This window comes from Camelina sativa, chromosome 11, assembly GCF_030686135.1.
Source record: "Camelina sativa cultivar CO46 ecotype springtype chromosome 11, ASM3068613v1".
Lineage (NCBI taxonomy): Eukaryota > Viridiplantae > Streptophyta > Magnoliopsida > Brassicales > Brassicaceae > Camelina > Camelina sativa.
The window spans coordinates 38,926,468-38,940,397 of record NC_141890.1 but is presented as its reverse complement, the minus strand read 5'-3'; the positions used below and the strand labels follow the sequence as shown (position 1 = coordinate 38,940,397).

At 34.7% G+C, this 13,930-nt stretch overlaps 3 protein-coding genes across 4 annotated transcripts; 2 read left to right on the top strand and 1 right to left on the bottom strand.

The window, feature by feature from the left end:
- Positions 1–1,020: 1,020 nt before the first annotated feature.
- ICK6 (inhibitor/interactor with cyclin-dependent kinase) lies at positions 1,021–3,115 on the top strand. The gene is made up of 3 exons (XM_087471857.1): positions 1,021–1,528; positions 2,466–2,660; positions 2,736–3,115. Exons 1-3 carry the CDS (start codon positions 1,134–1,136, stop codon positions 2,803–2,805), a joined length of 660 nt encoding a protein of 219 aa, XP_087327983.1. The 5' UTR covers positions 1,021–1,133; the 3' UTR covers positions 2,806–3,115.
- A 3,752-nt stretch (positions 3,116–6,867) lies between these two features.
- LOC104725364 (cytochrome B5) lies at positions 6,868–8,094 on the top strand. The gene is made up of 3 exons (XM_010444028.3): positions 6,868–7,141; positions 7,510–7,576; positions 7,675–8,094. The coding sequence occupies exons 1-3, from the start codon at positions 7,055–7,057 to the stop codon at positions 7,941–7,943; spliced, it is 423 nt and encodes a 140-aa protein (XP_010442330.1). The 5' UTR covers positions 6,868–7,054; the 3' UTR covers positions 7,944–8,094.
- On the bottom strand, positions 8,067–10,832 carry LOC104760859 (BTB/POZ domain-containing protein At5g48800). Of its 2 annotated transcripts, XM_087473967.1 has the most exons (5): positions 10,289–10,828; positions 10,075–10,141; positions 9,021–9,986; positions 8,859–8,926; positions 8,067–8,787 (listed from the first exon to the last, which is right to left on the bottom strand). In XM_087473967.1, exons 1-5 carry the CDS (start codon positions 10,393–10,395, stop codon positions 8,664–8,666), a joined length of 1,332 nt encoding a protein of 443 aa, XP_087330093.1. In that variant the 5' UTR covers positions 10,396–10,828; the 3' UTR covers positions 8,067–8,663. The 2 variants fall into 2 exon arrangements, with proteins under 2 accessions (XP_087330093.1, XP_010482146.2); XM_010483844.3 differs by having other exon boundaries at positions 8,859–9,986; positions 10,289–10,832.
- Positions 10,833–13,930: the final 3,098 nt, after the last annotated feature.

Genomic DNA, 13,930 nt, shown 5'->3' with positions numbered 1-13,930 from the left:
TATATTTTCCACGTTTTACCCTGTATACTAAAAGAAGTAGAAGATATATCATAGACATTTTAGAATTTATAATCTGTAAAACTTAGAATACCATAGAAATAGAAAAAAAAATTAAATAAGGAAAGTGAATATTTTTTGAATAATCTTAATTTATGGTTAAGATTTTGTATTTATTGTTTAGATATGTTCTAATATATTTTAGAATGTGTATTCTTAATTATTTAGAAGAAAGACAAGTACAGAAAAAATTGACATTCGACATGATTTAACCTAACGTGATCGGTTGTTTTCCCTCTCTTCTACCTTCCACAAAATTTTCATTTACTGATTATGATGCAAATCTATGTTACTTGTGGTGTATGGAGATTGAATGCCAACAAAGAGTGGAGATTTATTGATGATGAAGAAAAACGTGCGAGATTACTTACTTTGCAACCCACTACGTCTTTTGAAGAGTTGAAGGTGATGGTTTCAGAAGACTACGAAATAGAGCAAAGTATGTTTGATGTTGAATGTCACCGATATTTTTTTTTTTTACGACTTGGTAAAAGGGGAGAAACAAAAAAGGGTTTTGATGGTTATAGAAGTCTCTCAATCAATTAGAGGTTTAAGTTTCCTATTTTATTATCTTATTGTCGGAAATAAATACACTTTCAAAATATATTTATATTTTTTTTATTTTGATTTTTTAACAATGAAGGTAAAACTGGATAAAAAAAGCATAATAAAACCTATATAACCAAACCTACACAAATATAGTATAGATGGACAAAAGTTTGGAAAAGGATCCTTTGTTTTCAATTTTCCCAAAATGTTATCTAGCAAATTATTTAACAAGAAATACAAATTACACAAGAGAACTTTTACTAATTTAGTATCCAGCAAATAACAACCAACAAATGCTATGTCGTGTACTATATCTGATAATGATTAATTTGAGGGGTTATTTAAAAAATAATAATTTTTATTCTCTTTTGCTTTTATTTATATTTTTAACCCCACACAAACAACACAAAAAAAAACCCGAAAAGCTTTTTTTTCCCATTTTTTCTCACTTTCCCTCTTCTTTTCCTTCCTCAAAGCTTTTCCCTCCCAATTTTCTCTTTCCGCTTTGAAGCTTTCCCACTCCAAAAATGGGGAAATACATGAAAAAATCCAAAACTACCGGCAAAATTGGCGTCATGGAGGTCACCGAGCCTACATCTATGGGTGTTCGCACCAGGGCCGCCAAAACCCTAGCTTTGAAGCGGCTCAACTCCTCCGCCTCCGATTCAGCTCTACCCGACGACTCTTCTTGTTACCTTCAGCTCCGTAGCCGCCGTCTCGAGAAACCCTCTTCGCTGATTGAACCGAGACAACAGCCTCCGAGACCGAGAGTTCATAAATCGGGAATCAAAGAGCCTCGCGTTGACTCGGTTAACTCGGTTCCTGTAGCTCAGAGCTGTAATGGAGATGAATTTTTTGATAATTCCGTGAGTGCCCAAGTCTCTTGTGGAGAGAACAGCCTCGATTTTGAATCTAGACACAGGTTCGTTCGTCTTCTCTTTTTCTTTTTTGGTGCCCTAATTTTTATCTTCTTACCAATTCGATTTGGTGTGTTGTGTTCTGTCTCAATTTTAGTTTTTAAGTCTTACATAGGAGTTTTGCTCAAATGTGAAAGGTTTCTCTGAAGCTTTTGTTGTTTGCCTCAAAATCAATGGTTTTGCTTAGTACAAGGAAAGAAATAGGTCTTTTATGTTACCCTAATTGGTTTGGTTTTGGTTACTCTCTTGTGATGTACTGGATATTTGCTATTACTGCTTCACCCGTATGAGTCTCTTTTGGTGGTTGGTTAGACATTTTAGAGTTATTGTTGTCTGTCCCAACGTTGTACCTCATTGCAGAGGTTATCAATTTATCGTCTTTATAACATTTTTGTACCCTGTTATTTTGCATTTCATTTGGTTGGTTAATAGACCTTTTGTTAATGGGCTAATGGCATTGGAAGTGATATGATTCTGAGATTTAGTTCTTTGTTTAAAACATGGTTTTCGTTTTTTTATAAAAAGTGGGTTGTTGTATAAAGGGTCAGAAGCTTTTAATATGTAAGATCATATGAGAATTGAGACTTTCCTCATAAGTGTAATTCAAGTACTGTGGTGTCATGTTCATGGGGCCTAGTGGTTTTTGCATACTTGGAGAATACTTTTGTAGGATACTCTGTTTTTTTTGGGGCTATTGTCCCTCGCTAGTTGACAATGGTTTTTTTTTTTTTTTTTTGCCTTCTCTTTGTTATTTATTGCAGTAGCAATATCTGATGGGACCATATTACTCAGAAAGTCTCCACCTTTTTTTGTTGTTTTCTTAAATCAAGCCTCTTTTTTATCTTCTGAATGTTTAGCTTTGGTTCAACTCTTGATTCGATTGTGTGTCTTTTGTGGTGATAATGTTATTGAAGTTACTTGTCTGATTCTTTTTTTCTGCAGCACAAGGGAGAGCACGCCTTGTAACTTTGTTGGGGATCATGAGATCATGGTTACACCAGGGTCTAGCACAAGGTCGATGCGCACACCAACCAAAGAGTACACAAGGGACCGGGATAGCACGATACCAACCACTAGTGAACTGGAGGAGTTCTTTGCCTTTGCAGAGCAGCAGCAACAGAGGCTATTCATTGAGAAGTAAGCTTGTTCTTTTATTTTGTTGTGTGTCATTAGGATGAGAATGAACACTCATGTGTTTTTGAAAATGTTCAGGTACAACTTCGACATTGTGAATGATGTCCCCCTCAGCGGACGCTACGAATGGGTACAAGTCATTCCATGAAGTTGAAGAGGAAGCAGCTCCAAAAAATATGGTGTGAAGTAAGAATGTGATGGAATTAACAGACTAACCAAACATCGAAAAATCATGTAATCTTAAGTAATAATGTGGTTAGAGAACAAGTTTGAAAGTAGCTTAGGGACCGACCTGAAACCTTACACCATTTGTACTACTAATCTCAGATGCCTAGTGAGTTTTTCTCATCTGTTTTCTTTCAAATGTTTGTGTTTTTTCTTTCTCTCTCTCATATTTATTCAAAACTATATGTAATGATGATTGATGGGGATGTGTGTGAAAATGTTAAAGCTTGGCATATAGTGAAGAAAAAATGATTCAGATGCAGAAGAAGTAAGACCCAATTGGGAGGTTCACGTGTGTATTTTGGTAGGTGCAAAATCTGAATCATATCCTTTTCGTTCAACTACACTAGTCCTGGGCGTTCGGGTATTCGGTTCGGGTTCGGGTATATCCATTCGGGTATCGGGTATTTTGGATATTGAATTTACTATCCATAAGAGAACCGAATCTAATCGGATCGGTTCCGGTTCGGTACTCATTCGGTTCGGGTTGGTTTGGATAGTTGATATAAGAACCGAACCAGAACCGAAAATTTCGGTTATTAATGGGTTTGGTTCTTAAATATACAAACCTACTAAATAACACCCAAAATTATCCGAAACTACAAGTACAATAGTTCAAAAGTTACAATCATTCAAAACAATCCCAACAATAAGAACATGTTATCAGATATCAAGTTTCAAAAGGTAGAAAGAGTTAAAGAGATTAAAGGAGAATAAGGTTTAGAGTTTGAGATTTGAAAAGTAGTAGAATCAAACTGGTAGTTCTTCCATCTGCAACTTCTTTTTTTCTCCTACTGCCTGAAATATATTAGATCACAAAGTCAGAATACATAATAATATACTCGGTTCTTAAAAAGAAGGAATACTAAAAAAGGTACATGAGTCATTGTCGTGTGTTTGTTTAATTGCCTTGTTCTTCACTTGCGAACTGAAACTCTACACAATGAAAAACATATAATCATTAAGCTTTTAAACATTGACAACAAGACAAAAGGCAGACAATTGGTAAACTTAAAATCTGGATGTGTTACCTTTTTCAAGTTGATCTTGCTCTTCAATATCAGCAACCATTTGTGCAAGTTGCCCACTTGCATGTTCCCAGTAGAAACTCCACTACCGCTATTCAAATTTTGCTGAGTCGATCTTTGCTTCCAAGCGATGTATGACTTGCATGTTGTAAGATGTTTGGCCAAATTTGAAGTTCCTGAAGTGGTCGCACACTTCAACCCTTGACAACAATAGTTGCACTTGCATCTGTTTCTATTATCTGGCAGCCTTGTAAAATGAGCCCACACCGGAGACCTTGTTTTCATTTCTACTTGGGAAGTAGACCCAGTAGCTCTTGTTTTGGCTTTCCTCTTGCAACCGGTTTCATCATCTTCAACATTTATATAATCCTCCTCACCCTCACCCATAACTTCATCTTCTTCTCCATCCACAAAGTTTTCTTGGCAGGACGAAATAGGCATCTACACAATCGAGATATGCAAACAACAACAAAAAAGTCACTATATGCATCATAACTAATCATAAGTATAGATTTATAATCGAGCCTACGAAAATCTACAAAATTATAAATATATAAACAATAACCTTAATGAATTGAATCTATGAAAATGAGAAACTTTATAAACAATCACGAGTTCACGACATTGAGTGATAATTACCTTGAATACAACCAAAGAATCGACGAAAGAGAAGATCAGATAAGTGAAAACAAAACCAACTCTCTGCCTTCGTTCTTCACTTCTTGTTGTTGTCGGCGCGGCGAAGAGGGAAGCAAGATATTAGGTTTAGGCGTTTAGGATTATTTAGATTACATAATAGATATGTTTATGGTGGGCTTAACGAGATATATTATCAAAATTCCTAATGGGCTTTGGTGTATTGGACTTATACATATATAAATATTAGTGGGCTATTAATGTGATCTGTTATTTTCGGATAACCGAATGGATATCGGGTAATATCCGAACCGAACCGATATCCATGGATATCTAATATACTATCCAATCGGTTATTACCCCTTATCCGAACCCGAACCGAAACCGAAATATTCGGTTCGGTTCGGTTCGGTCCATTCGGTTCCGGTTATCTGCCCAGAACTAAACTACACAAGATTGGTCCCTTTTCTTCTCTTTACCATAATTATGACGCACGTGAATGTGTGTGTAAATATTTGAGGTACACATTAAATATTGTGTAATGTAATGTAAGATCAAAGTCCAAATTATAGTACAAGAGAGTTTTAAACAGAAACTGACCCAAAAAAAAAATGTATATGCTACAGTGTTCATTGAGAATATCTCTGTTGTTTTGACTTTTTAACGTCTCTTGGAAACTGGCAAAACCAATGGGATGAAAAATTGAAAACTGTGACATCTTATCTAGAAACCAATCATTGTTCTTTGTTTTCTTTAATCTCTTGAAGTGAAAAAGTGAATGCATGAAACGTTACAATACATACATTATTTATACATACATACATACATATATATATGTACACGGATTCTTGTTTGATCACGGGCTCGCTGACTATACAAATAATGTTTTGGGACACATAGATTCGCTTACATCATCACCTCTGTGACCAATGGCACCACTTGGGGTATCTGAATTCAGCTTGTTCAATGTTTTGTTTGACTCTTTTAATTATTTGGTTGATAAAAGCCAAAAAGGAGGAGCACTGATTACGAAAGCCATTTTGTCTTTTCGTTTCTTCTTCTCTAACTTGTGGCTTCATCCTTCAAAACCAATGTCTTTATTAGTTTGTTATGTTTAGTTTTCTTCTTCTCTCGTTGAACACTACCCATAGGCCTCGGCGCCTCGCAATGTGAGCCACCAAAGCATGCATTGAAAGTATATGAATTTTTTTGTTAACCAAAAAGTATATGAATTTCAACCCGCAGAATAACAGGTTTTATTTGACAAAAGCATCACGAATTTCGACCCTTTACAATTTGGTTTTACAAATAACAAATGTGTAAAGACTATGTTAGGTACAATGGTAATATGCTTCAATCCATAATATATTTTTTCACACTCCATTAAACACAAGTAGATTTATTTTGGTTATTGATATGGGTTTATGCATGGATTTATGTTTAATCGGTTTGGGCTAGGTTGGTTGGTTTGTTAGGTTCAAATGTCCCACCCCCTCGTTATTAAGCATTAAACATCACATGTTACAAGTTGTTGATGGGGCGTATATATTATATATACAGTATAGTAATTTTCTGCTGCCATTACATGTAATTCCAACCATATCACGTGGACAGTACCGTTTTGACAACTTGCACCGAAATGGATCATAGAAGCTTAATTTTGGGCTCACCTTTCCATAGTCTACCTCCATCAAGCACAGCACACTCTTATTACCAAAGAAAGATACATCAATGAAAGTCAGATAGAGTATATACAACAACAAAAAAGAACTATGTTGATCTCATTTTTATTTACCGCATTTGATAAAAGATCAACAGAGTTCTTTTTTGTTGTTGTATATACTCTGTTGACGGGTTGGAACTCTGTTGATTTTTATTTACTCACACTAACCCGTCAATTTGAGATCTAACTCGAGATTTTTCTTGACGGATTTTCACCTTCCGATCCATCAATCATACCTTATCAAAATATGTTGAATATATAGTTATTTCACTTCGTATTTAACTCTTGGAGTGTTCCAAACATCAGCAAAATTCTAGAAATGAATCTATAGTTTCCCTTCAGTTAATCATCCCTTACCATAATATATTAATCGTTTTCACTTTTAAGGTGATCATTTCATGTATTTATCATTATTTTTTTTTAATTTTCTTTAAAAGAAAATTCTAGAAATTAAACTATCATATAAATAACATACTATTATTTTTATTTTTTTGGTAGGAAGTAGGAACATACTAATTTTTTTAGCATTCACGTTAGTTAAAATACTACTAACAAGTAACAATTTTTATATATGACACGCGGAAAACGGATTATTTTTATTAAGTGCTAATTAATGTCCATTGATTTGATTTATTGGCGACCCCATCTAAGATGAGATCACAACACTTTTACCTTTAGAGACGGTTGGTGAAAGAAGAAAGATCCCATAATCAGATTCCAAAATTAAAAAAAAAAAAAAAAAAAATCATTCACCTCTCTGTGAACCTTCTTCATATCATCGGAGAATGGGCGGGGACGGCAAAGTTTTCACCTTGTCGGAGGTTTCTGAGCACAGTAGCTCCAAAGACTGTTGGATCGTCATCGACGGCAAGGTCTCTTCCTTCTTCTACTCCATCCTTGTTCTGATCCGATGATTTTGCATCTTTTTGTTCGTTGGATCCGAGATTCTGAAAAATATGTAAACTTGGATTTTAATACTATATGTTAAACAATTTTGGGTTTAGATCACTAGATCTTATCTTATTTTGCGAGATTCGTATTTGAATTTGTGATAGTTAGCGCTGCTTAAGTAGGTCACTTTCATGTCTCTGTTTGATCTTGTATCTGTTGATAAGAAAAAAAAACCCCATTTGATTTATGTCTCTGATTGTGTTGAATTATGGACTATGATGACAAAGTTTACATTTTTTTTTTTTTTTTTTTTTTTGGGTGTGTTTCGTTTTTTTTGATGGTTGTATAGGTTTATGATGTGACAAAGTTCTTGGATGATCATCCTGGTGGTGATGAGGTTATCTTGACTTCTACAGGTAAGAATACATTACAGATCTTGCGTGTTTTTTTGCTCATAGCCTGATAGATAGTTTTTTGTGTTTTACAAGAATGTGTTGTTGTTGGTATTTCCCAGGGAAAGACGCAACCGATGATTTTGAGGATGTCGGACACAGTTCTACTGCAAAAGCTATGCTAGATGAGTACTATGTGGGTGATATTGACACAGCTACTGTCCCTGTTAAAGCTAAGTTTGTTGCTCCTACTTCCAAGAATGCTGAGGCTACTCAGGATAAGAGCTCCGATTTTTTCATTAAGCTCCTTCAGTTCCTTGTTCCTCTTCTTATCTTAGGCTTGGCTTTTGGCATTCGGTATTACACCAAGACCAAGACTCCTTCTTCTTGAAGAATTTGAGTTGTGGCATAAGTGATTACTTCCTTCTGGTTAAAACTCCTTTGTCTATCTATCTCTGTCTGTCTTGTAAGACATCATTATATTCTCTTTCGCAATCAACTGAGAGACCTTTGATTTTAAGTCATCTATCTTTGTTGTCTTATATCGGTATCATCAAATCCATTTACAAGGTCTTGAACTCAATAATTGAGAATATCACTCACTCATTCACACACTAATCTCAAAGTCTTGTCTTTGCACTCACTTAACAAAAGCAGCAACAGGTAAGAGAAAATGATTAAAAAAAACTGAGCTAATCTGTGCTTGCACAAGTTCTCTCCATCACCTTTGAATCTGTTCTGAAAGACTGCTTTGATGGAGAGCTTGATCCTCTCGAAGAACTATGCCCAAAGAAGCTAAGTTTTCCCATTTTCTTTGAGAAACTGCTCATGAATTTGCGTGAATGAGACCTCTGCATATCTCTCTTCATGCAGATATGTTCTTTCTCTAGGTCGTTGAGTCTCATTCTCAACCTTGTTAACTCGAGCTTCAGTTCCCGGTTTTCTCTCCTCAGAGAGGCATAGTTGTCTTTGGGCGACATTGCTGCACTGAGAGCTCCACTATTGATTCTCCATGACTGTTGTTGCTGCTGTTTTGGCTTTGGCTCTTCGTCTGAGTAAGACGAGCACAAGGAGCCTCGAAGCTTCAGTTGCTCAAAATAGAGAACTTGAACTATCGACTGCAGAGGAAGCCGCTCGTTTTGTGCTGCATGTGCTCCAGCCTCTTGTGAGAGCTTCTGGAAGTCGATAAGTTTCGACAGCTTCTTCTTGTCTGAATCTGATAACCCTTGATGTGCCTGAGAGCATAAAACTAACATAATTATATTGTACAAACAAGAAAAGTGAATATTTCTAATAGAAAAGTTACCTTAAGATAGAGATCAATGGCGCGGTATAAGCCATCATGAAGAGTACGAGCATGAGGGGGTAAGGCTTCTGCGATGAGCAAGAACTTAGAAAGGTCAAGGTTAGCATCGGGAGCAATCTCAGCAAGATAACTGTCTACAAGCTTTGCAACTTTAAACATAACCGTTTGTGAAGGCGAATGTGGACTATCGCATTCAAACACAGACTCTTCATCCTCACTATCATCTCCTCCTTGCTGCGAGAAATTTACCAAGATTCTGTGAACCGTGTCTATGTCAAACAAAGTGTCTCCTGCGTGACGAAAAGACGGGATCAAGAGATCGTCTAAAGTTGCCATATCGAGCTGAGAACCGATCCTTCTCTCTAGGTCAAGCCTGCAGGAAAGTGAAGTATCAAGAATCACTGCTCTTCTCAGTAACCCAAAGAGGAAACTGATTGGAACCACAAGGTTTTCGACAGGCAAAAGCGTAACAATTGTCTCAACAATGGTTTGTTCATGTTCAGATCTCTTTGTCAGTTCTCCCTCAGCGTAACTAACCAAAGAAGCTCCTATACTCTCTGGACGCACGCCACGACACTTCATCGCATTCAACACTCTCTGGTACAAATCAATCCTAAGAACCGAAAGATCTTCGATCCACCAATCTCCTCCGTCGCCACTAGTGTTCTTTACTTGCCTGCTCATATGAAGCCTCCCTGAGCTACTATACTCCAACCGTGAAAAACTCGAAGCAATCTGCTCAGCGCAGGCCTTGGAGGCAATGGCATCAATGCATCTACCTATGATATTGAGTTCGTCTGCAAGAGGGAGAAGATTCTCGGATTGTTTCAGAACTTGAACACACATCTCAAGGTTCTTGCATACAATGCTATCAAGATACTCCTCTGTTCTTGAAGCCAAGTTGTCTTTGGAATACTCTTCCGTCATCTCGAGGTAATCAGAGACGCAAAAGAGCTGAGCAACGTTCGAAGAAGTGATCTCGAAGTTGATCCCATAACAGAATTTGGCTGCTAGTTCGAACGTCTCTGCTCCTCCTGGTAGATTAAGAAGCTCCACTTTGGAGATATCTGAATCTCTATGTTCTGCAACTATTCTCCGGATCCTTCCACTTCTAGAGACTAAAGGGAACTGGAGAAATGGAGAATCAAAACATTGGTTCAATAACGGTTTACTTAAGAAAGAAACAAAGGTTGTGTTCTTCTAAGTGTGAATATACCTTATGCAGAGGAAAGTTTCCTCCATTAACTTCTATAGTTATATCACTTGGAACGTCTCGAAAGATCCTGAGAAGTTACAGGAAAGAACATCATTAGCAAGATTGAGACAGAGCCATTGAAAATTAAGACACTAGTTGTCTTGTTCAGAGAAACATAAAAAGTGTTTCAATTAGTTACAGAACTCATCAAGAGAACAAAGAGGACAGAACATACCATTCACTACAGCTTTGTCGGGAAGATTTAGCAAGAGAGAGTTTCTGGTGATGATGGAGATGTTGATGATGCTGTAACAGAAGATGCTGATGATGATGCTTGTCCATGAAGCAGTATTATGTTCAAGAAACCAGAGAGAGAAGAAGATGGAGATGGATTAGTTTGGTGATGGTAGTTAAGTTCTTGTTTTCTTTCTCAGGAAATTTCCAAAACCAGAGAGAGAGAGAGAGAGAGAGTGATGATGATGATGGATATGGTAATGGGAGTGTTGAATGAGCATTAATCATAGTATTTGGCAAAATCCAAAGTTTTTGTCTTTGTCTTTGTGTTGCTGGGTCCCTTGACTCACTTCTTGTGTCTCTCCAAATATTTCTCCTTTACTTTTTTCCCTCTTTTGAAATTTCAAGATCAAACCTTTTTCAATCAACATTGTCAAACGTGAATTTAGCCACCGTTTCCTCCTTTGGATTAACAAAAGATTCTCTACAAAGTTGGGAGGAGAAAATAATGAATCAAAGATTTAAAGAAGTTAACAATGGTAATTAGCTAGTGAAGGTAAGTGGGTAAGTTTAATAAGAGATGACAAAAGAAAAAAAGTAAAAAGGTGAAGAGGCTTGAATCCAAAGGTAAAATGATTTGAGAGTGGGAAAAGTTAAAGCGGGAACAAAAAGGAGCGTTGATTTTGGAAATTTTATTTACAATCCTAAATCCTCTTTTTTGGTTTGCTTTTGTCTCTTTGTCATCATTTTTTATAATCTTTGTATTTTTTGTCTTAGCTCTTAGGGGTAGAAAGCATAGAATTCCCTTTCCAAACACACACTAGTTCTACTTTTCCATTTTACATTTGTTTATGGTATATAATTATATATGTTGGGGATGGGTTTTAGAATTCTATTATAGGGTTGGAATTTTTTCGACGGTTGTGAACTCAGGGAACTTGTGAAGGATGGATTCGGCCGTTGGAGAGCTAACCAAAAAATAAATTCTTAGTTAGTCGAGTCGATAGGACTTTTTTCGGGTTATGTCATGGTGCCACCTTTCTAAAAGATAGGAATGGTCAAGATGGTGGATACAAATAATGAATCATCCCTTATTTATTTATATCAACATAAAGTTAAAGTCATAAAACTCTTCTTAAATGATCAATTGATCATAAATCGTAAAGAAATATTTCTTTTGATAACCTTGAATGATCTGGATCAGCATTGAACAAAAGATACGTCATTAGAATTTGGCTCAACGTACGTCAACCAACTTAAGCCGTCCGAGTTTCTACTAATTCCAGAAATGACAGAAAACTTATTTCATTGTATTTTAAAGTAATCCGAAGAGAGAGATCTTATTCGACTTACTTTGGAAGGACTTTACAATACAACCACCCGACAATACATACAGTCACACACAGATTATACTTTTCAAAATACATATATTATTTTTTTGTTTATTCATAGTCCCTCTAAGAAGCCGGACGTGAAGGGATGTCTCCACTAGCTAGTTAGCAGGCTGAGATTTCGTTCGTTAACGGAATTAACCAGACAAATCATTCCACCAACTATGAACGGCTATGCACCCTTATTTAGGCTCCAACTACCATTAGGCTACAAATAAGTTGGGCAGATTCATTAATTTAATTTTATGAAAAATGCCTTACTTACTATTAAAGTCACACTCGGCCATCTAAAATAGTAACGATATATTTATTTGAGATCAGATTTTGTAGAGTTTGTTAGCTGGGGGTTGTGTTGCGTTTTGCGTGAGATTTCGATTAGTGTTATTTGCTTGAACCAAGTAGGGCCCGAGTCACGTTCAACGTTACTTCATTCACGTTCACGTACTTAATAAGTCGATGTGTGTCCATACATATACCGACGTAGTGGAAACTTCTAAAGATAGACTTTTCCATTGAAAAATATAAATAGTGTAGTAATTCGTTTAGTTTAACCAAAACATAATAATAACAAATTTATTAATAAACTAATTCGACAAGATTATCTCAAACTTCACTCCACTTTCATCTCTAAATTCTATCTAAAAAAAAATAAACTTTTCCAAATTGGAGATCTCTATTTTTTTCCTATATATTTGGAGATTTTCAATTTATTTCTCAAATTTAGAGTTAAACCTTGTTATTTGCAAATCAATCTTTTAAATTTAATATTAGAATTGTTCTTTAATATATGTATATGACTATGGATAAACAGATATCTATGTCTTATGTTTTATAATAATTAATGAATGTTGTGTTTGTAATTTTGTTGTATAAGAAAATTGAAATAAAAATAAGAGAATTTGTTAGAATGCCCTTTTTGAGATATCTTTTTTCAAAAATACCCTCTTTGAATATTTTTTATTTTTGCTCTCTTTTACACAACTACAATATGTTAAATTAATTTTTATTTTTTTTAGGTTTAGGTTCTTTATTTTACATTTAGGTTATAGTTTTAAGAAGATAGAGTTTGGTATTTGGAATTTACGATTTAGAATTTAGTCATTTTGTATATTAAAAAGGGTATTTTTGAAAATAGACAATATGAAAGGGTATTTTTGAAAAGTGACATAAAAATAAGTATTTCTGAAAATTCCCCTAAAAATAATATGATAAATTATTGTTTATATCTTAAATATTATATTTGGGTGAAATCTATAATTTTAATAAATAGAGGGTCACTATAAAAACTTATAATTAAAAAAATATTTGAAATATTTGTTTTAGCTTAGAAAATAGAGAAATAAGTTGGAAAAAGTCAAACTCTTCTCCTTCAGTTACCAATCTTAAAGTTTCTTTCTAATTAATATGTGGTTAATTAAAAAAAAGTCAAACTCTAAAATAGAATGAAAAATGAAGAAATGTGTTGGAGATGCTTGTAATATAAAAATCTTTGAATAAACGACAAGTTTTCTTAACGTAATGTTGAAACCAGGAAATAGAGAATTCACTTCTCAGAAAAAAAAAACAAAAACAAAAGCAAAAATTAATGAATTTTTAAAATAAAATAGAGAATTTGTTATAAATGTTCTTTTTTTGATACTCTTTTCAAAAATACCATCTTTTAACATTTTCATTTTTACTCTTTTTTTACACAATAATAATATGTTAAATTAATTTTTAGAATTTTTTTAGGTTTGAGTTCTCTATTTTACATTTAGGGTATAATTTTTAGAAGGTAGGATTTAATATTTAGGATATAAAGTTTAGATTTTTGTTATTTTATATATTATAAATAGATATTTTTGAAAATATACACCAGTATTTTTGAAAAGCGACATAGGAAAAAGAGTATTTTTAAAAATTCACAAATAAAATATATAAGATGATGGGTGGGTCTAAAGAAGATTAATTATAAAAAATGTAATTAATAATATCAAAAGCTGAGGATGCGGAGATGATTCTGTGAAATTATGTCTTCTCCACCTCCATTATTACCTTTCAATTTTGATTAGGGCTTTTAGGTACAAACAAAAGCATTGTCTTTTTTTTAGTATCTATCTTTAACACAATAAAATGTGCTTTTTAGTCGACCAAGTCAAATCTTTCTTCAGTCCACTCACTCGTTTATTTTTTTATTTTGGCAAGTCGGCACTACCAATATCCAATGTTGTGTTTTGTTCTATGTGTGTTATTTTGAATCCCTTCTATGATTG

Bases quoted from the DNA above. Each gene is read 5' to 3' on its own strand.
- LOC104725364 (XM_010444028.3), top strand. From the start codon at position 7,055: ATGGGCGGGGACGGCAAAGTTTTCACCTTGTCGGAGGTTTCTGAGCAC. The intron at 7,142-7,509 runs GTCTCTTCCTTC...ATGGTTGTATAG, and splicing joins GGATCGTCATCGACGGCAAG to GTTTATGATGTGACAAAGTT. The intron at 7,577-7,674 runs GTAAGAATACAT...GGTATTTCCCAG, and splicing joins GGTTATCTTGACTTCTACAG to GGAAAGACGCAACCGATGAT.
- ICK6 (XM_087471857.1), top strand. From the start codon at position 1,134: ATGGGGAAATACATGAAAAAATCCAAAACTACCGGCAAAATTGGCGTC. The intron at 1,529-2,465 runs GTTCGTTCGTCT...TTTTTTCTGCAG, and splicing joins GATTTTGAATCTAGACACAG to CACAAGGGAGAGCACGCCTT. The intron at 2,661-2,735 runs GTAAGCTTGTTC...GAAAATGTTCAG, and splicing joins CAGAGGCTATTCATTGAGAA to GTACAACTTCGACATTGTGA.
- LOC104760859 (XM_010483844.3), bottom strand. From the start codon at position 10,395: ATGGACAAGCATCATCATCAGCATCTTCTGTTACAGCATCATCAACAT. The intron at 10,142-10,288 runs GTATGTTCTGTC...GTAACTTCTCAG, and splicing joins CGACAAAGCTGTAGTGAATG to GATCTTTCGAGACGTTCCAA. The intron at 8,788-8,858 runs GTAACTTTTCTA...TTATGCTCTCAG, and splicing joins CCATTGATCTCTATCTTAAG to GCACATCAAGGGTTATCAGA.